Source organism: Asterias amurensis, chromosome 1 (genome assembly GCF_032118995.1).
Source record: "Asterias amurensis chromosome 1, ASM3211899v1".
Lineage (NCBI taxonomy): Eukaryota > Metazoa > Echinodermata > Asteroidea > Forcipulatida > Asteriidae > Asterias > Asterias amurensis.
Window position 1 is genome coordinate 28,311,752 of NC_092648.1, and position 23,334 is coordinate 28,335,085.

General features: G+C 37.4%; 1 protein-coding gene across 3 annotated transcripts; it reads left to right on the forward strand.

Moving 5' to 3' along the window:
• Nucleotides 1-1,791: 1,791 nt before the first annotated feature.
• LOC139935649 (leucine-rich repeat-containing protein 73-like) lies at nucleotides 1,792-18,234 on the forward strand. 3 transcript variants are annotated; one of them, XM_071930135.1, is made up of 5 exons: nucleotides 1,792-2,026; nucleotides 2,263-2,583; nucleotides 6,330-6,490; nucleotides 7,890-8,113; nucleotides 14,447-18,234. In XM_071930135.1, exons 2-5 carry the CDS (start codon nucleotides 2,312-2,314, stop codon nucleotides 15,023-15,025), a joined length of 1,236 nt encoding a protein of 411 aa, XP_071786236.1. In that variant the 5' UTR covers nucleotides 1,792-2,026; nucleotides 2,263-2,311; the 3' UTR covers nucleotides 15,026-18,234. The 3 variants fall into 3 exon arrangements, with proteins under 3 accessions (XP_071786236.1, XP_071786256.1, XP_071786245.1); XM_071930155.1 differs by having other exon boundaries at nucleotides 1,792-1,962; XM_071930144.1 differs by having other exon boundaries at nucleotides 1,792-2,583.
• The last annotated feature ends 5,100 nt before the right edge of the window (nucleotides 18,235-23,334 follow it).

The following is a 23,334-nucleotide window of genomic DNA, read 5'->3' on the forward strand; positions in this document are numbered from 1 at the left end:
AATTCTATGATACGTGTAAGCGCAGAATTCCGCGGTAAGCAGAGCCATGCAATTGGGCCATGGTGGTCAGTAGTGCAGTGGTCATTTCACCACAGTGACAGATTGAAATTGCCCCTCCTTTTGCAACACCCTTGTCACACGAAGTTGTGTGCGTTTAGATGGTTGATTTCGAGACCTCAAGTTCTAAATCTGAGGTGTCGAAATCAAATTTGTGGAAAGTATGTCTTTCTCGAAAACTTTGGCACTTCAGAGGGAGCCGTTTCTCACAATGTTTTATACCATCAACCTCTCCCCATTGCTCGTCACCAAGAAAGGTTTTATGCCAATAATTATTTTGAGTAATTACCAATAGTGTCCACTGCCTTTAAAGTCCTCACTTAAGATTCCTGCCGATCAAGAACGTAAACGTAAGCGTTCGGCTTGACTTGATGCTTCTATATGCATTTCACCTCTTGACCCCGGTTCGAATCCCGTTTGGGCCCCGCAGCGTTGTTATGTGATTTAGATGTTCAGGTCTACGTCTTCGGGCTTATGGTTCTCCCGAGTCGGGATTTCTTCCTACATCGAATTTTTTATAAAGTTATCTTTGGGCCAAAAGATTGCAGTACAAGGCATGTTTTTAGGGCTCATTGGTTTCATAAGCAAGAGATGCACATAAAATAATTTTTAATTAAGAACATAATACACCAACTTGCATTCTCTACTACGGAATGAGAGAAGGCGTGTTTATTTTGCTTGCAAAACTAAGGCTGTACGACCTTTTATTATTTTGATTCTAACCTTGCATTGCATGCCCATAATGATGATAATAACAATTAGGCCTAAAAGTCTGATACAACATTAAATGTAAAATTTATATAGCGACCTTCACATAATGTGGTTCATCCAAGTACGTCGACACGTCTTTAATATTCACTGATGGGGGAATAAAGAGATAAAGACAAAACAGAAAAGACGATTTTATTTGTCGTTTATGAATACCTGTGGTTGAAACGATCAGAGACAATGGCAGTTCTAGCGCCACGGAACTTTGGTGCTTAAGGTTGCTGCATGGATGTAGGTTGATTGTAGTTAGAGTCGAGCTGTCTATTGAATGGATGGAGGCTGTATAAACCGATCATTGATATTGCACACTGCAAAATTGTGACCCAATAAGCAGCAGTTGGAGAATTTCTAGATACCTGGGGTCGATTTCACAAAGAGTTAGAAAAAGTCCTGGGAGATATGCAAATTACATGGATAGTCCTAAGTTAGGACGAGTAAATGGTCCTAACTCGAGATAAGACTAGTCCTAACTCTTTATGTCCACCCACTTGAGGTGAGTGAATCTATAGACCAATCAGCACACGGCATATTGATTTTGATTCCTTTTAATTAGCATCGATATGAAAATGAGGCTAGAGTGAAATTAGCCGGTTTTCCTGGCTCCTCTTAGATAGCATTGCAGATTAGGGGGACATTATATACATTGCAGTATATTTAATTTTTAAAAGGACACTGTGCGCGATGATTTTAATCAGTATTGAAAAAAAATACGTATCCAAAAATTTCTAATACATTTACACATGCAATAGTCGAATTGCATTATCTGGCACGAAGGATAAGTTACAGTTAATACAATCTAAAAAGGTTTAGCTGCTTAAGAAACGGACAACATTGGTAAAATATCGACTGTTTGAGGCCCAGGCCCCCTACAGATCAATATATGCTTGTTGACAATGGTTCACTGAGCACGTGACTGTATTATCGACCGTATTCCATAGGCCCTTACTCGGCAAGCCGTGTGCAGTCGGCCAGGGGGGACTGGTTGTAACAAAAGCATGTTAATGTTGGTATAGACTTGGGCAAACATCATCCTCATGCTATACCTGGGCAAAGCAACACTATACCTGTCCTTCAATGTTTTACAGGAGAGAGTGAACGTAAGCTGCACAATGATGTCTTGTTTTCATGCTATGACAGGCTGCAGGTGATGCATCACCAGTCTCCATGTGTGTAACCAGTACATCTACATTCTTGTCAACAGGTATCTGGCAATCACTAATTACCGAGTGTACATGTGTTCAGATAAATAGCTAAATAATGTTTGATGCGTCGTGTATTTCATTCTTCCCTCCATTATTAAACACGTGTTTTTTCTTGTACTGCGTGTGAAGATCGGAAATGATGAGAGACTGAAGAGATACTGATAATGCATGCCTTCCTCATTTTATGAATTTGGATCTTTATTGTTGACAAATTTGGTATAAACCTTCATTCAAGGTTTCCGAACGACTGCTCTTGAAAACTGACGTGATACGTTCGGTTAAAAATGCTTCTCGGCACGGTGCAGTTATCGGGTGAGAACCTCTCCTCCGCTGATGTGCGGGACATCAGTGATTCTTTACGGCATGATTCTATCAAGCTTCTCTCGCTCCGGGGCTGCCGTATGGCGGACCAACACTACCGCCGGATGATGGCTGCCCTGGCTGAGTGCAAGTCCATCTCCCAACTGAACCTGAATCTCGGTGTGGTGTGTAGCCGAGAGAGAATCAAGCTCCTTGCGTCTGCACTCTGCACAAACAAGTCTCTCACGGGACTCTTGTAAGTGTACAATTTTTTCATTGTCAAAATATTATGATATAACGACAATCAACATGTCTGTTTTCCAGATAACTTTATCAAGATACTACAAATCTGCTTCACTGACAGTTCCCGTTCTGAAACTCAAAAGTGTGTTGAACCATAACTTTATCGTTCAAATGCAATGTGCTCTGTGGTTACTGGGCACCAGTAGTGTTAAGAAAAAACAGAAATGTTCGACAGTTTTTATTGGGAGGTGGAGTATTTTACTTTTAATGTCGTGTTGACAGTGATTTTTACAGCGAAAACTTTGATCGAGTTCAATGATCTTTATCTTGCAGACAATGTCACGGGATCTCTTATGCATGCAAAGTATAATCAAATGCAACCTACATATTTCTCAGCGTGGTAGAGTTCCTGTGTGTTAAAAATAAGTGGACCGTGAAGTACCTTCTCTGTGTTGCAAATCGCTATCTATATTCTGCTATAAGTTAAAGGTACAACAGGTCGGAAAAGCCCCCCCCCCCCCCTTAAAACAAAACTTAATTATCTAAAATAGTGTGCACTGTATACAAGAACGGGTTCTTCTTGATGGCAATGACACCACTGGATTGATCCTCTTTCAAGTTCCTGCAGTCAATATTTGAGATGTATAATATAGTTCACTGATGCTTTAGAAAAAATATCAACATAATGCCTACAGTTATTGCCAAATTGCATTGACATAGAAAACACGTTCATCAGGTATACCACGCAGTGATCCGTTGAGTTGAGTACAATTATATTGAGAAAGAACATAGAGGGGTTGAAGATAATTTGTGCTCATTTCTATTGTGTTTTCTATACACTGTCTGTGTCACACACTGCTGGCAAGACTAATTTACCTCTCAACAGACAACCTTGTTTCCAACTGCCGTGGGGTTGTGTAAATAATGTCTCGGAGGCGAAATCTCACGCCAATAATAATTCGAAATGGCGGCTGGAAATAAGTTATTGTCTCAGTGCACGGAATTGCATCACTGTATTTCTTATAGAGAAAAAGAAGCAAATTATCATCAGTCTGGTTGGTAGCAAGCGTTGCCCTATGACGTCAAACTGTGACAATGCAGTATCGATCTGTTCTGCCTTCTTGTCATTAATAAGTAAATTGCCATTGAAATACGTATAAACTGTAGGTCCAGGGAGACTTCAATCAGTGACAAATAAAGGTCCTCATCGAGGCTTGTGCGTTAGCCCGAGATGATTGATGAACCTAACTTTAGTTTCTTTACAAGGATGATGGATTGAAAGTTGTCCAGACCATGTCTTTGTGACGCTTCAAGATTCTACCTCCATGCTTCAAGCGTCTTGGAGGTGGACTTGTAAACGAACCCTCTGACCAGTTATCAAACGTGGGGAATACATCGCATTAGTGCAAAGACTAAAGTAATAATGTAATGCATTATTCAAAGCATGGATGCCTTTGTTTTGTTTTTTTGTCACATCAGACTCGGTGTATCCCAACATATGCATACCGTATATCCCTTTCAGATGCATATACAAGGATTCTGCTGAAGTATTTTAGTATTTAGGGGAGAAATTACCTCGTTCTCAAAAACTGCATTCAGAGGGAGCCATATCTCTCAATATTTTATGCTATATCACAGCAGCTCTCCATTGCTCGTTATCAAGTAAGTTTTTTTGCTATTAAATATTTTGAGAGCGGCCGTTCCAGTGCCGTTAGTGCAAATTTGCAGAACAGCTGTAGTTTATCAATACTGTTCTATCATTTTCAAGTGGATTGGACAAATGAAAATGAATAATATTTAAAAAGCTTAGGGCATGGAAATGCGCATGTAAACACTCTACACAACTGCGTTTCACCCTCGCCGGTTAACTGCATACAAAAATGCGCTTCACTAAAACCCGTATAGGTTTACAGCAATATCCATCACCATGAACGTCAAACTCGTGGCGTCATCATACACAAAATCATAAGCATAACGACAATAATGATTTGTTAGGTTGCTATGGCGACAGTTTCTTGTATTCCTGTTCGGTGGAGCGTTATGAATCGTTCCCTATTATTTTGTTCCCCTCCTTGCTGGTTGGTGACTATTCCGCCATTGTGATCAATAGCTTGACACAGCGCTTAAATTGCACATGGTAACGGTGTTTCACAGGGAATTTTCTTTCGACTGTTTGTGCTTTGAAATAATTACTAGATTGTGTTCTTCGATTTCAAATAAGCAAAGCGTTTGTGTAGACATGAAGACTGAGAAGTTGTACATCCTGTACACCTCTTTTATTCATGATTACAGACCAATGTTGCAATAAGAAATATTATAGATATGAAGTTGGCAAGTGACCTTTTTAATTAGGGACTTATGCCTTAATTTGTATGCATTTACCATAATAGTCCTAATGGAAGTGGTATCGAAATTAAAATGTTTTTTTTTAACCTAAAACAAAAAACTAATGCTTCGCGTTCTACAACAAATGAAGTGGCCATCATTCCACTGTGCAAAATCTTTAAATAAAAAACATCAAATTACGTAATAATTTCAATAATAGTGGTCGCTGGCATTTTAGTCTAAATTAAATATAGTTCACTCCTGAACACTACTGAAGTTTAGATCATTGTATTTTGCATTTTGATTTTGACGCGAACATTTTTATTTAGAAAGTCAAATGAAATGACATTTTACCCCCATTTTAACGTTATCTTGCAGATTTGTTTTCCATTTCCACAGACAATAGTTTATTTTTATGGTCGACCGAATTCACAATTATTATAATATTCCTGAGCTTTGGCTCATTTTGGTACGACTAGATAAAGCCATGTTACTCCTTTTGGTTTCATTTGATGTCCATTGTGACCCTATCCTGGAACTTTAAAAGTTCGTTGAACCCACATGAGTTTATTTGTTATTTGTATTTGTTATTTGCATATAATGAAAAAAAATGGCATCACCAAGTGAGCTACTGGTCTTTGACAGTTACAAAACGTGCCCAGTGCCTTTAACGACCTTCTCTCCAAAGTAAATCATTGATATCTACAGTTAACGACAATTCTATATTCTTTGCGTTCATAATCACATGTTACTTTTCAATTACACAAAAAGGTAAACTGTAAAGCCTCCCCTGAGGACAAGTCATTAACTCAAGCTGCACCAACACGTTAGAATGGATTATCCTCTCATATTTAACTGATACAGTCTCTATTTTAAGACTAAATCTACACTTTTCTAATGTTTGTGTTATGTTGTTGGTTTTGCTCTTACATAGCTATTTCCTTCATTGTGCTGACTGACGGTATTGCAGATTACAGTAAATTGCCTTTGAAACATTTTGTGGTGAATTTGAATTGGCCTCGAATAACCCAACACAAACATTTTGTTTTTTATTTCATATTATGAATTATTGTTGATAAAATTTGCAAATCTCGGTTTGTTAATTTTCAGTGAAGATATTTCTAGTGATTGCCTTTTTAAACAGCCAGGGTAAGCCAGATAGGCCTAAATTTTGTATAGGTGTTTTCCAGTTTTACAAAGTAGTGATAAAAGTGATGATATTTGGACAAAACATGGGCCAAAACGGTGTAATATTTACTTTTTAGTATACCTAAGGCCCATGTTTATTTATTCAAACGTGCCCCTTTTCTGAACGGCTCGACCCAAAAGCTACTCTTGTAGTAAAACATCCCCTAAGTAAATAGGAAATGTTAACTTTAGTATAATATTAACGTGTTCTACTTTTGTGTGTTTTTGTGGGTTTCCCCCGTCCAGCCTACATGGGTCTCCACTCGGCGATAACGGACTAGCGTTGCTCATGGACTCGCTGGCACTACATCCGGGCATCACTTCCTTGGACCTTGGCGACTGTCGCCTAGGCGACGTGGCCATACAAATGCTGTGTCGTCTGCTTCCTGAAAAAGGCGCCAAACCAGGTGTGTTGACGATGTGTGAGTGCGGGATTTGCACCGTGCATAAATATTGATAATTGATTTCTCATAAACTTCTCTGATGAAACATGAGGCGAATTCAGGACTCGAATTTTATATTTATATTTTATATTTAATATTTATTTCATTTCTCGGGAATAAAAAGTTCAATAAAGCACATTAATTAGGTTAAAAACATTGAAAAGTACAGCAGAGAGGAATTTAAATACACTAGGTTAAAAACATTGAAAATACAGCAAAGAGAAATGTAAATACAGTAAAGAAAAAGAAACAGCTGGAGCCTAGCCCTACGGATTGCTAAAAGAAACACAGTTCCTGTCGAGAGGCTCTCCTCTCCAGCGGATCCTAAAAAGAACATCAATAAAATAGAATTAGAAAAATATAACAATATATAAGTATTCTTTATGGACCTTATGCACATGACGTCATTTCAGTAGGGCGCCCTCACCTAGAGACCAAAAGGAGGTTGTTCATTGGCCAATCCTGTGCGCCGCGCGTACAAATCTGTGCGTTTCAATTGTTTCGTCACCGTTTTTCCACTAAGATGGCCGCTGGATGACGTCAATGCATGAGGTCTATAGCAGCATAAAAAGCAAAGACGCATAAAAATAGACAAGCAAGGGCATATCAGCAAGGTAGAGACATAAAATAAAAAAATACTTACAAGTAAAATGAAAGCGCAACAATATGGATTATATACAATGGCTAAAAAGAGTGAGTTATGGGTGATTTTGTGTAAAGAATCAATTTTGGGTCAAGTTCGCAAGAACACATTGTACTCGGAATTGTTACATGACCGGAATTCTATTCGCAAGCCCAGATTCAAAATGAGAAGGGAAAAAACATGCAGGGTATCAAAATAACAGTATTGTCCAAAGGCACACACTTCGTGTATCACAACTTATATATAAAACAAACAAACAAACCTGTGAACATTTAGGCTCAATCGGTCATCGGAGTCGGGAGAAAACAACGGGAAAACCCACCCTTGTTTCCGCACGTTTCGCCGTGTAATGACATGTGTTCAAAATAAATCCGTAATTCTCATTGTCGAGAATTGATAATTGTTTTAATGTTTTCTCAAAAAGTAAAGCATTTCATGGAATAATATTCCAAGAGAAGTCTTTTACCATTACCTTCTGTAAACCCTGCAAGTTATTTGTAAATCTGTGAACTTTTATTTATTTTTTCTGTTCCGAAAGTGTATAATGGCTTTAACACAGTAGACCTGTATTGTTTTGTTGTTAAAAATTTCCATAACCACAAATCAAAGACTAAATTTCATGTTGGTCCTCGTCTTGTTTCTCTGTTGTTTATATTTGGGGTCTTTTTATATATAAATAAAGTAACAAATTAATTACATTTTCTGTCCCACAATGTCCAGGTTTGAAGGAGCTAACACTAAGTGCAAACCCTGCCGTGACCCCCATGGGTTGGGCCTACCTCGCCATAGCAATGTCATCAGCTAATAGTCTGAGAGTGCTCAATGTTGACTACAACAGGCTAGGAGACACCGGGGTGTGCATGCTGGCCGTCTCGGCAGCAGCAAGTAAATCTTTGGAGGTGCTGGACTTAGAGAGCGTTGGTGTCTCTGACCAAGGGGCGAAGGTAAGTTAGTGGTCAGATGATGGTCGATTTCAATCTGCCTCTTAAAAAAGGGCCCAATGTCATAGAAAACAATATAGAACCGCTGCACTGGCTGCCATTGTTGTAGTCAAACAATGAAAACGTCCCCAGCGTTTCAGGTACCTTCTTCGACTTCCCCACTAGCTGGAAAAGTTGTTGGGTTGGCGTCATGTTTTAGAAAAGAACTTTTCTCTTCATGTCAAAATGTGTTGGGTATTCCGGATTCTCGAAGCACGACGCTGGAAAAGACTTGCAAACTGACCCCATCTTTAGATGTTTTGCTGCATCAAGCAGCAATACACCTGGTCGACATTGCCGGGAAAATGCAAGAAAAAACTTTTCCGAAACGTACAAACTCACGACTAGGACTTGAATGTACTTGCACGTACGTGTGTTCGATCGAGGCAAAGTCTACCCTACTCAAACAATTATGTTAGTGTTCAGAAACATGTTCTCTAATGTAAATGTTTGAAAAAAAATTTTTAATTTCCAGGTGACTTTTAAGTTGTTCTATGAAATTGGGTCCTGATGCTGATGTTTTGCTGCATTTTAAAGTGCGTTGATCGATCCAGCGTATGTTAATGCCACTGCATGTTTTTTTTTTTTTAATGAAGCCTGTTCTAGTTGAATGTTGTTGTTATTGATTCACACCTGCTGCTGTGATCACACGCCTAGTATGGCTGTGAAATTGTTTTCTTTTGAGTTAAGTTCTAGGTCTATATGTATCACTCACTGGAAAGGGTGGTAAATTTGAAACCTTTTCTCTTGATGATAACAAATTCCCAGGTCAATCGTGGTTACCGTAATACATGTGATTGATTGGTAAGGAATCCGATATTAAACATTGATTAATTGTACTTTGAAAGTTTATTGGTCTTGAAGTTCATATACTTCGTATACTCTGTGGAATATTCGCCGAGTGAAATGGAACAGTCAAAATTTTACCGAGCGATAATATATTCCTCCCATTCCACTCTGAGCCACTCAATATTTGTACACTATCAACGTCTCTCTATTCTCGTTACCAAGTGAGTTTTTTTTTAGTTTTTTAAAAATTTTTTATGCTGATAACTATTTTGAGTAACTACCAATAGTGTCCAATGCCTTTAATCACAAAAACATGAACATTTTACGTTCTGCGACTTAATTATCAGTTCTGCTAGTATACAATACAATATACAATACAATGGGTTTTTATATAGCGCCATTTCATTTAGACCACAGCGCTTTAGACAAGCAATAGCAATGCAGATATTACAACAAATGAACAATAAAGTATTAAGAGTCAGTTCAGGTAAATAGTTGACATAGTTGCTCACGGTCAAAAAATGATTTTTTTTTATACTTTGTTGGTGGAAGGGCCTTGGGGTGCAAGTAAACAAAATTGCATTTTCAATTCTATGTATAGCCCGTTGCCATGGTTACGGCTCATTTGAATTTTTTGCCATTTTAGGTCGATTTTTGGGTCTGAAAAACTGGTTTTTAGCTCATATTTACAACTCCACCCCACCAAAATGCAATATTAATTAAAAAAACCTTTTATATTACTACAAAGTATCATCCTTGGCCTTCCTTGAGAAAAAAAATTTATTGCTTTAAATATCACCCTTGTGCTATTTTTGCATCATGCATTACAGTATCTTTTTAGAACTTGCAAAATCGACATTTTTACCCTTTTTTTGGACCCCAAAATGTCAACTTGCCAGGGGTCTCAGAAAATTTTCCTTTCGTCTGTGATTAGGGCCAACATTGGTCTTTCCATATCTGGTGTCAAAAACTTGGGCAATTGTATCCTGTTGGGCCAGTACTGCCTCTTCTGACTTTTTTTCCCAAAAACATGAAAAATGCCTTTTTAAGGGTCTTTTCACATAATATCAACATACGTGTCCATGGTAAAAGAAAAGGAATATTTTTCCTATACTTTGTGGATGGTAGGGACTTGGGGTGCAAATAAACAACATTAACATTTCAAATCATAATATAACACGTTGCCATGGTAACAGTTCATTTGTGTTTAGGCCACTTTGGGCCGATATTGGGGGGAATGAAAAACTGTTTTTTTAAGTTAATATTTACAACTCCTACCCACCAAAAAACAAAATTATTTCATAAAACCTTTTACATCAGTACAAAGTATAATCCTTGGCTTTACTTGAGACAAAAAAATATTGCTATAAATTTCACCCTTGTGCTATTTTAAGAACGTGCATTACAGTATGTTTTTAGAACTTGCAAAATCAACATTTTTACCATATTTTTTGCCCTCAAAATTCCATTTTTTCAGGGGTCTCAGAATATTTTCGAAATGCATTTTGAAATATTTGCTTCATTTTGAACATTTATAACATGAAGAAGTTAGCTATAATTCCATCAATCTGGCAGCTTTTTATAAGCACTTTGTAGGTTTAGTGCATTACCAAACATTGATCAGGACTTGTTGATGACCTAAATCTTATAATTTGCCCCACCCCGGCCCTGGCCCAATCATATTTCTTGACATTGCATAAAATAAAATAACAGTTTTGTGAACAGCGCCTCTTTTTTGAAAGTCACATTTTTTAATTCCCCTTGCACATCAAGAATGTTTGTACTGTCTTTAATGTTTTATTGGTTCTCGGAATATTTCCCTTTTTGTTTTGATGGGCTATCATTATGGTTTGCATGTCTACTGGGGAGAAACACTTTGGTTTATTGTATCCTGTTGTGACACTTCTGCCTCAAAAATGGTAATTTTTCCAAAACCAATAAAAATGCATTTTGAAGTTATCCCTTAGTTTGAATTGATAAAAAACAAAAACGAGCATGCTTGTTAAAAGAATATGGCACTGTTTCCATGCTCTTTAAGCCACTGAGTTCTTGTTTTGTCATAACTACTTTACCTAGTTGTACAGGTATGATTCACATTGCAAGAAGAGAAGTAGTGCGATGAGCAATCTTTACTGTTCTTGTCTTTACATGGCCTTATAACAGTCTTCTTGGTCCCCTGCCCGCTACCAAACTAAACATTATCATCCTAATCAGAACAAAGAGGCTCTAAAAGTGAGCAAGTACTGTATCCAAAGTATCTAACCATTTAGCCGCCGTACCGCCCAGCCGCATTTAGCGATACACTGTATGCGGTACGAGGAAACCTCGCTAGCTTGTGTTTGTAGAAAAAAAGGAACATCAAAAGAAAACTCGATAGTCATTAGTAGGTCTACGCATTTGTTAATATATCTAGTTGTTATAGATCGTTATTAATTCTCCCTTCACAGTTGACTTGTCGAAGCTAATGATGAATATGAAATAATTTAGCTCTTACGAAAAATAAAACGCTCATTTGTAAACAGGAAACTGTTCATTATTTATGATATTGTCAAAACTTAACGCCTTCGCATTTAATCAGTATGAGCATTGAGCCAGAAAAAAAGCCTTGAAAAGCTATTGTGTTCATTTTATCCGTGCACAAAAATATTCGCCATAAAAATTACCGTAGCCGTTTAACGAGAGGCATTTATTGTTCCCATGAGAACTTTTATACAAATATTACCGAAAGGGAAAAAAAAATGTGCATACACATTAACCATGGCTATCTTTTAAAATTTGAACTATGATTCCAGTAATTTACTGCAAGACTCTTGAGAAATTGGATATCAGCAAACTCGGGCGGTGCAGGGACTAAAGGGCTTAATGGCCATTCACCTGCTTTGGCCTTCTGTAAGCAGTTCCCCCATCTATGGTGGGGTTCCTTTCAATTGTACTGTTGCAAACAATAAAAGAGTTGGTTTATTTAACGTGATAAACAATTCAATGTTTTTTGTTGATCGTTCTCAGAGACATATATAATAATTATGAATTAGTAAGATAGTGAATGGAAAAAATATCAAACTAGCCTGAATAGACTTTTGTCACTGCAAATGCATCTTACTTGTTTATGTTCAGCAGGTGCAAGTTTTTACAACTTCTTTCAATGTTGTTTCATTAAAGGAACACGTTGCCTTGGATCGGTCGAGTTGGTATTTGAAAAGTGTTTGTAAACGTTTATTAAAAAATGCATATGATTAGAAAGATATTTTAAAAGTAGAATATAATGATCCACACAAGTATCACTCAAAAACATCTTTCTAACCATGCATTTTAAAACAAACCGTTACAAACGCATTTCAAAGACCAACTTAACCGATCCCAGGCAACGTGTTCCTTTTAAATAATCTCTTACGCTCATCTTGCAAATCGTTAGTATCATTGTTTTTAATAAGATCTTGGCAAACTTTTCCAACACTTTTAAGCGGGCTTTTTAATTTCCCACGTTTGTGTTGGATATGATTGGATGCTCCAAACCATCTGCCGCAAGCACAGAAACTACATTGTTTATGATCTCTATCTCTAAGAAAAGTTTTACATTTGGTAGCAGGCAGGGACCAAGGAGAGTAGGCCCTGTATTAAAGACAACTTGTAAAGAATGCTCATCGCACTCTACTTGCAATGGGAATCATACCTGTACAATAGGTAAAGTAGCCAAATCAAGAACTCTCAGTGGCAAAGCATTGGTTATGGTTTGGTTGGATACCATTATGTTTAAATAAAAACTTTGTATTAATTACTCAAAGGGCATGGAAACAGTGCCAGATTTTTAACAAGCATGCATTGTTTTTGGAAAAATTACTATACTTAAGGCATGATCAGTCACAACAGGATACAATATACACAGTGTTTCTACCCAGAAGACATGAAAACACCAATAACAACCGAACACTTTCACAAAAAGAGGCGCTATTCACAAAACATTGTTTTATGCAATGTCAAGAAATATGATTGGGGCTGGGCCGGGCAAATTGTAAAATTAAGGTCATCAACAGTTCCTGATCAATGTTGGGTAATCCACTAGTGCTAAGCAAAAAGCTGCAAGATTGATAGAATTATTACTTTTTAATGTTAGAAATTCAATATGCCCAGAAACGATTCAAAATGCATTTTTCTGTTTGAGGAAAAAAGTATATTTTTGAGACAGTACTGTTAACATCAGGATACACTTGCCAAGTTTTTCTTACCCGAAATAAAAAAGACAAATTTTGGCCCTGATCAAAACCGAAAGGAAAATATTCTGAGACCCCTGAAAAAAAATGAAATTTTGAGGGCAAAAAATGTGGTAAAAATGTTGATTTTGCAAGTTCTAAAAACATACTCTAATGCATGTTCTAAAAATAGCACAAGGGGGAAATTTATAGCAATATTTTTTTGTCTCAAGTAAAGCCAAGGATGATAATTTGTAGTGATGTAAAAGGTTTTATGAAATAATTTTGTTTTTTGGAGTTGTAAATATTAACTAAAAAAACAGTTTTTCATTCCCCAAGATCAGCCTAAAGTGGCCTAAACACACATGAACTGTTACCATGGCAACGTGTTATATTATGATTTGAAATGTAAATGTTGTTTATTTGGACCCCAAGTCCCTACCATCCTACCATCCACAAAAAAAAAAAAAAAAATATATATTCTTTCTTGTTTTTTACCGTGGACACGTATTTCGATATTATGTGAAAAGACCCTTAAAAAGGCATTTTTCATGTTTTGGGGAAAAAAGTCTAGTTTTAAGGCAGTACTGTCACAACAGGATACAATTGCCCAAGTTTTTGACACCAGATATGGAAAGACCACTGTTGGCCCTAATCACAGCCGAAAGGGAAATTGTCTGAGACCCCTGGCAAGTTGACATTTTGGGGTCCAAAAATAGGGTAAAAATGTTGATTTTGCAAGTTCTAAAAACATACTGTAATGCATAATGCAAAAATAGCACAAGGGTGATATTTAAAGCAATAATTTTTTATCTCAAGGAAGGCCAAGGATGATACTTTGTAGTGATATAAAAGGTTTTTTGAAATAATGTTGCATTTTGGTTGGGTGGAGTTGTAAATATGAGCTAAAAACCAGTTTTTCAGACCCCAAAATCGGCCTAAAATGGCCAAAAAACAAAATGAGCCGTAACCATGGCAACGGGCTATATATAGAATTGAAAATGCAATTTTATTTACTTGCACCCAAGGCCCTTCCACCAACAAAGTATAAAAAAAATTTCATTTTTTGACCGTGAGCAAGTATGTCAACTATTTACCTGAACTGACTCTTAAACAGACACTAAGGAAAAAGATGTTTTTTAAGTGCTCTCTTGAAAATAGGCAGTGAAATTGAGGCGCGTATTGTGATGGGAAGATGGTTCCACAGTCCTGGAGCGGCTAAGGAAAATGATTTAATATGCAGAGATTGAAGAGATTTGCTGCTCACAAGTCCTGTTTAATCCTTTTTAACACATTTTAAATCAACATTCTGTTCTTCTAGGTTCTCCTTACGCTTGTCAATGGATTTTCGGGATCGCTGACAGACATTGTTGTGAAGGAAAACAATATGAACACGGCCGTCGAAAAAGAAATAGCTCAACGTCTTGGGCAAGACTCCCACATATCAACCGACAGTAGCTCCAGCGATTCTGAGGAGAGTGACACCACCGAAGAAGTGTCTGAACGATACGGGAAGAAACGGTCTGGACGCGGGGGGCTAGAGGCCGTCCGACACGGTGGGTCCCTCGGTAGTCCACGAGACGAGCAACTGCGCTCCGTTGAACGCACGGCTCTACGGCTCCTGAAGAGAACTAAATCCAGTGACGGGGTGCTTCTGAGGAAAGGGAGGATGCTCAAACGAGAATGTCACCTCTCAGAGTCTGAATCGGACAGTAGCGAGGAGGAAATGAGAATTTATCTATCGAAAATGGATATCGGTAACCAAAATCATTCGCCTTGTAGACATGGGAAAGTTGGAGCGCTGTCGTCACCCAAAGCCGAGAAGACACCACATGACAATCTTAAAACTAAACCTCCAAAGATTGTTCTACCAGAAAACATTATAAATTCAAACGTATGACTGATACGGATGAATTTAATACGTTGAAACAGTGTAATATCTAAATTGTAATAAGCAAGAGGTTTTAAGATGCACGTAACATTCTTTTTTATTACCAAATCTAGAGTATTTCATTTCATTTACACATTTATTTTATTGCTGCCCTACATAACACATTTTAACCAAGTTTGTCAGTTAGATTCAAATTATGAGTATTTCACAGTATTAGTTTGTGTGAGGCCAACATGTGTCAACTAGTGATTCGTGTAAAAGCAGTTGAACTATTTGTGATTGTCAGCCACAGTGCTTTTGAAACAACCCCATGCAGTAGAGTCATTTGGTTTTTGTGTGTTTTTACTCTCTGGTTTCTATTTCTTTTTAAATAGCCTTTCAGAAACAGATCCACATTATGTGTTCTATTTTGAATCCCTTAAGATTCATACCTAACGGATCTCATTCAGTTGTATAAACCTAACAGATACCTCCGGTCATCTACTGACACCAGACTACTTGCCATCCCCAAAACACGCACCACTACTGGGGAAAAAAGCTTCCACGCTGCTGCCCCCAAACTCTGGAATGATTTACCTCACAGCATCCGCCACTCTAGCTCACTATCAGCCTTCAAGAAATCTCTCAAAACCCACCTGTTCAACTGATTTGCTTGCTTTTATTTATTCTTTGCTCTTTGTTTATTTTGTGTGTACAGCGCTGTGGTACTTTCCCCTGTTAGTTAGAGCGCTTTATAAATACCTTGTATTATTATTATTATTATTATTAATTTTAATGGTATTTCTGATTGTCACTTTTTATTTAGCGATTGATGTTCGGCAATAGGCTGCGAGTGTCAGTTGTTTATATTTGAGCTTTCCGTCCAATATAAGAGAAAACGTAACGTGTAAATAACTATTACATGTGTATCTATTTAAAAGTTGAAAATTTTCAGATTGAAAAATAAATACAATGAACGCTTTCAAAAACACATGGCCTTAACCAGGATTCGAACCAAGGCCACGTGAGAGACAAGACGCAATTTAATACGCACTACGCTATCCTGTGACCCTTCATCTTTCTTTTAAAAATGTTGCCTATAAACTTTGAGAAATCCCAATCTATGGCCGTGCCTTTAAATAAACGGCATAAATCTGTATTTTATCCAGGCAATGCGACGACTTAGAAGAAGGGGCCATTCATAATTTTCAATGTTTTATATTTTCGATTTCTTTTCGAATTAGTGGGTGGGTGGGTTACAAGCCTCTTTTTCAAATATTTATTAATCGAAGATCACTTTTCATAAAAAAAGAAGAAAAAACAGAGAAAAAAAAAAAACAGAAACAAGCTAGATCATTTGAATTGCCTTCCATGAACTGCAGACCAAGCAAGTCTCACACTTTCACGCGACGCAACCATTTTCTCAACCAATCGGTGCCAAAAAGCTTTGCCACGTTTTACGTAGTTCTCATCAGAACAATCACACGTTTTAAATTAACGTGACTCAATAAGTGATATCCATACTTCTCAAAATGAGATTGTTAAGTGTGCTGGTTAAACGTCCGTCACTGACGATATATATGTTTGCTTTGCAGGAGACAGTCTCAGACCTGTACTAAAATTAACTTTAAAACCAGAGGCATTTCTTTAGATCTGTGTTAAAAAAAAGAGCATGGGAATAGTTTTGAAAATAAAGATTCTCTTTTACAAGGATTTTTTTGAGACACGTAGTTCAAACTAACATGTCACATTTAAATATAAAAAAAGTTTTCGCATGGGAAACTCTTGTGGTTATTTGGGCTATTCCCCTGTCCTGAAAATTCTTTTTTAAAAAGTAAAGTGTGTCTACGGGAAGATGTCCACAACACTGTGTGGACTGTAAGGCGTCCACACAGTATGTTTTACAGTGTTGAAGAATACATGTATGTGTTTTCTTGCACAGAACAATGAGTATCAAAGTGTTGGGAGTGCACTTATGTTGTGTTTTAACACGGTTCAACCCGGTTAAACGAGGACCCCAGAAGGGAATTAGGTGTTCAACTTGGACCCCACGAGGGAATTCTTCAGTAGAAAGGGAATTGGAAAAGTAGAACAGTACAGATGGCTAACTTTCATAATGTACTTTTTTTTACGCGGTCATGTTTTTGTCCTAATTTAATAACGATACAGGCTTTGACAATCAATGGCGGTGCGTGTGCCTCTTGGGATGAAATTAATTATACATACATGTATAGTATTAATTATAAAAGAATTCTAGTATTATTAATTTAGTATCTGAATGCATTAGTTTGCCTGTAAACACCGTACGGGAATGTCCTTTCAGAACTATACGATCTTATACGAAGACTAGTGACATAATGTGGGTGTCCATGCCTGTGTTTTAAGCGTTTGCTTCATCTGTGTTGACATAAGATCAAGAGGTCAACATAATGCAGGGAGCTGAAAAACTACATGGACTACCACACGCCCACAGAGTGTTTTTACAGTAAAGAATAGGATTGTCCACAGAGTGCGACTGCAACAGAGCATGAGTGTATAATACGATCCGCGACGCAAAAGCAACCATTAATAAGAACAGCAAACCACTAGGCCTATACCATAAGTACTTTTTTGTAGTGTCTTGTTGTGAAATGTGCCTTAATGCATGTACAGTGAATGCTACCTTACTTAATTATCCTGTATGGACAAGAGTTCTAAAATGTTTTGATATTACATGTACAGTATAGGCTTATTTGGCCACTGATAATTTGTCAGTGTGGCCCTACACTAAAACTAAAAAAAAAAAAAAAAAAAAATCCGGGTCAGAAGTACCCGCCGGATTCAGGGTCAAAGGGGGTCCATTTCGGATGAGAGGCGGATTCAGAAAAATGTTAAAATTTGAATCTGCGTCTTGTTGACACCATTTCATGATTTCGACATAGATTCCGGGTCCCATCTGACCCAGAAAAGGGTCAAGTTTTCAGGGACCTGGATCCGGTTCAACTCTGACACGGAAAAACACTTAGAGTGTCGGGGCCCTTGTGGCGGTCTTTTTTACACCATTATTAAACAAAATACCCACAAAGTATTTCTCTGCTCAACTTGGAAGCACAAAGGAGTGCTTTGAAAGGAATAACTATATTTATAATATTAATAATAGTAGGGCCCAATTTGTATTGTTGTGTGTGTGTTTCGAACAGATCGGAAGTGTTATTTTGTAAGCAAATGAAGGACATGTGAATAAATATTATATCAAATGATTTCGAGTGATTGTTTCAAGCCACGAGACTCAAGAGGATTAAAGTGCTAAGCAAAACCCAACGAATTTTGTTTTGATAAATCAACAAATACATAACCTTTAAACAAACATACAAACAAACAAACAATAAATCAATCAATCAATCAAACAAACAATCAGACAAACAAATACATCAACCATTCAACCAACCAATCAATTAATCAATCAGTCAATCAAATGTATATATTTATTAAATTACTAATATTTATTTATTTATTTTGGGCAACACACTCCGCTGTAGTTTATCTTCATCTGTTAAAGCCAGTGGACACTATTGGTAATTGTCAAGACCGGTCTTCTCACTAAGTGTATCTCAACATATGCATAAAACAACAAACCTGTGCAAATTTGAGCTCGATTGGTCGTGGGAGTTGCGAGAGAACTATGAAAGAAGAAAAAACACCCTTGTCACACGAAGTTGTGCGCTTTTAAATGCTTGATTTCGAGACCTCAAATTCTAAACTTGAGGTCTCAAAATCAAATTCGTAGAAAATTACTTCTTTCTCGAAAACTACTTCAGAGGGAGCCGTTTCTCACAATGTTTTGTACTATCAACCTCTCCCCGTTACTCGTTACCAAGAGAGGTTTTATGACAATATTAGTTTGAGAATTACCAATAGTGTCCACTGCCTTTAAAGGAACACGTTGCCTTGGATCGGTCGAGTTGGTCTTGAAAAGCGTTTGTAACATTTTTTTTAAAATGAAATACATATGGTTAGAAAGATGATTTAAAGTAGAATACAAAAAATTAACGATCCACACATAATTTGCCTCGAAATTGCGTGGTTTTCCTTTTACTTTGCAAACTTACACGGTCGGCACTTTGGGGTCAAAACTTTGACTCCCATAAATGGCCGACCGTGTTAGTCGACGAGGTAAAAGGAAAACCACGCAATTTCGAGTGATACTTGTGTGGATCATTATATTCTATTATTAAAATATCTTTCTAATCATATACATTTTATAACAAACGGTTACAAAACGCTTTTTAAAGACCAACTCGACCGATCCAAGGCAACGTGTTCCTCGAAAGGATCCTGGAAAGGTATTTTAAAAAGCTTATCAAAGTGTAACCGTGAAGTATGAACGAATTTGCATTTTAACCCGTTACTAGTAGGTTTAATTGCAACCTTAAAGGGCAACCTCGAGTTGTATAAACACATGCTAATTAAGTCCCTTCTGGGAATTCTTCTTTCTAACAAACAACACCAAATAACCGTCAGTCATCCAGATTTGCCTATACATTGAACCATGGAGGAGGGAAACTCCTTCATGTGTACCTCCATGATCGAAACAAGTGCGATCGTGCACAGAATCCCTGAACATAAGCCCTTTTTGGCTCTTTCTTTCACTACAACGTGGGGCCACCAAAATTAATATTATAGGATGGAATTTTCCCCAGTTGGTCACGGAGCAATACTCCATGGTATGGTGTGAGCACTGAGTCCATCACAATGCTCAGAGACAAAAATGATAGAACTTCGCTAAAGAATTTCATCAAAGCACCAGACACAAATGTCTTCCTTTGAAAATAAGCTTCCCTTTTTAACAAATTCTTATCAAACGCCATGCCCAAGAGGAATAATAAGCTCTTGTCATACAGATTACACTTTTTCTAAAACCTGGAGCCGTGGGTGACTGCATCATGAACAACGAATGAACAATGGACGGCGTCAATGGCTGCTGTTGGTGGGTTCACTTGAAATCATGTTTTAATGTAGACCTACACCATGTGAGGCAAGAGCTACAACATCGACGGTTACATGGTAAGTGCATTATTTTTATCTGTCTAAGTAGGTCTACTTTTAACATAATGTTCAAAAAGGATTCAACACAAAAAAGCAACAGGACGTCAAACTATTGTTTAGGAGCATGCAGTTTCTGTCATTTAGATAGACCGGGCGCGAAGTTCAATTCTTAAAACTACACGAGGAGCGAAATTCTCTGCAGGTGACTTGGGCCATGTGTAGAACAGCAGACACTGTGAACCATTTTCACAACAAAGTTATGCTTCTCAGAATTAAAGGCCACAGCCAAACTACAATGCCGCATGAACTAAGTAACTGGTATCCCGATGCAACGTTTGCTCAGCACATCGTTGTAAAGCAACATTGTCCGCAAATCTGTGAAATAAGACCATGTTCTTAATTGTTAATCACAACTAAATGTTGCTACTAGAAGTGTGGTTTTGATGTTATAAAAACGCTTAGAAGAAGTACATTCTTGGCATACAGCCAAATAGACAAAAACGTAACAGCTGATTAAGTTTTGAGTAGTGCCCTTTAATCAAAACTTGACTCAAAATCAGCCAGGTGCAATCTCCATAAAATGTAAGATTTCTGTTTCATTGAGCTGTGTACAAAACATACCTACAGGTAGTCCAGGCTCTGCTGGCTCTTTTGTAAACTTGTGATGTCATAGGCTCCATTCGGGAGTAAACTGCATTTGGTGCCCGATATGTGGCGTGCCCCCCCCCCCCCCCCCCCCCCCACCCAATCCCACTGCTAGAATTGTAATGGTAGTTGGTTCGAATTATATTACACCCGAGTAAAATTGAATGTGATTTATTTTTCACATGACTCCGGAAAGAACCATACTGTGCTAACACACATCGGTGTATCACGGGGTATATGCTTTATATCCCCGATGCAAATTTAGCATCTATTACATTCCCGTTGTGTTCTGAGATTTTCTGGCATTCTTGAGAGATGATATTATTGAGGAGGGTTCACACATTCTTTGTTTGCATCTCTGTGGAGACATCTTTGTTCCTTCCTTTTTCCTCCCATCATAGACTTTTATTTTGTACAAAATTCCAGTCTTTATGAGACCTACAGAGTTATCTTTTCTGTTTTGTTCGCGTGGTCTCTTATAATGTAGTGAAATCGTATGTGCAAGAAGGGGAGCATGACGTATAAACAGTATTAGCCCGCCCTCTCTAATAACACGAACAATTTGCTTGTCTTACATTTTTGTTCTTCTAAAGCAAGGTTGAAAACTTCCTGTTCGAAAGTTCGCATAAACTGGTTCCACAAGCCCACAATGTTTGTCTTTGATGATTTTTTATGCAGGAAAAGTTGATTTGACTTTTATATACCCCCTACAATCACAGGTAATTTCTGAAATATAAATTTCTGTCATAATAATTGCTTTTAAATTAAATTTATATGGTTTAAAGTCCAGTCGTGTTGGGTATTGTTTTGCATGAACTGGATTTGCTTTTGCTAATTACACGTTTTCTGCTGTGTGATTTTAGTAGCGTTTGAGTGCAATATCTTTTTATATGTACATTTTTATCGTTGGCAGGGGTCTTGTTTTACACTTCTCAAGATGAAAGTTTTTATACTTTTATGTAACCTTGCAGAAGCCCCTGTCCAACTTGTAGCCACTGTGTTTTGCCTGAAGATTTAAAGCGAGAACGCTGGGCGGCTTGCACGAATGTGACACAATGACCTCTATGATGACTTGTACGCAAATAAGATAGGGCAGTTTTGGGGGCGGGGCGTGGGGGGGGGGCTGTTACAGAAACAAACACCTTGATATTAATTTCGTTTCTTTTTAATTAAATTCGTGACACCTCCAAATAACAGTTCTACATTGTTTCGAAATACTTTGAAAAAACTGACTGAAAGTAATACCTCCCTCAGACAACAGCTGTTATCAGTCTTAAACATTCAAAATGAAAAGAACCACTCGATTCAATTTATGACCGAAAAACATGCATATTTATACATACATTACGATAAATTGTACACCAAAATCATGAACAAACAACATAGCGCTGATCAATAAACAAAGATTTGCAATAATACGATATTATGTTGAAAGTTTAAATTTTTGAACAAGCAAAATGATTTCTCTTTTAAGATTAGAAAAAAAGTAGTAACTAATTTTGAACGGAATAAAAACAAAATGATTTTTTGTTTGGGAGTAACACAAGAGGCTTGTGTCTTGAAACTAAATATTCATACTAAAATAAACTTTCAATGAATTATTGGACTGTAAAAACATTAAATAAATAAGAACATATCAAATCATACTCTTACCTCATACAAATTGCATTCTGGATGTCACATAAATGTACCACAGCTTCTATTCACAACAAGTAAGTTATTTTGTAAGATTGACCAAACTGTAGCCTCTGGTCGAATCAAGATAAAGTACAATGCTTGGGAGCTCTGGCAAAACTGCTGTTTTCTACCTGCATGGTATGTTTTTACCCCGCTTTGAGTCAAACAAGTACACTATACACACATTACAGTGACGCAACTGCTGCATGTGGTTATGACATAATTTCTTTGAATCAAGATAAAGTACAACATTTGTCACGCTGGCAAATTTGTTTGCTACGAGGTATGTTTTACTCTCTGTGAAAAAGACATCCAACACCTGCTACTATTGAGAAACTGCTATACAGTGCTTCTCACACGATACATATCATCTCTTGAATCAATAGAAAGTACAACAGAGTGGTCGGCCTGCAGGACTTGCAATTACAAGGTTGTTGGTTTGAATCCCCCAAGCTAACCGCTGATTTCACAACGGCTAGAATAAGTATTGTCGTCTAGTTACTGAATCAGAATTTTTTTATTTGTGCAATTCAGAATCATAGATGTGGAACCAATGGTTGCGTGAAAGAGATTGGCTGTTGCCATCTAGGCGTTTATATTCCCTTGACTTTGCCAAGTTCCCTTGATGGGAATATATTCTAACAATCAAAATACTGATGACAGTTCTCTTGCTGCTACACACCTTTTAAATCAGTGAGGTTTTAAAACACAACCAAATGCATTTAAGGCACAGGACACCTGAAGTATTTTAATATTTTAGTGAGAAACTACCTCTTTCTCAAAAAAAAAATGTTACTTCAGAGGGAGCCATTTCTCACACTGTTTTATCAACAGCTCTGCATTGCTCGTAACCAAGTAAGATTTTATGCTAACGATCATTTTGAGTATTTTACCATAAGTGTCCAGTGCCGTTACAAGGCAGCGGTACATAGATTATGGAAGATCATCATGATCTGAAAATTACATCCACTGTACAAAATGGAAACTTTACA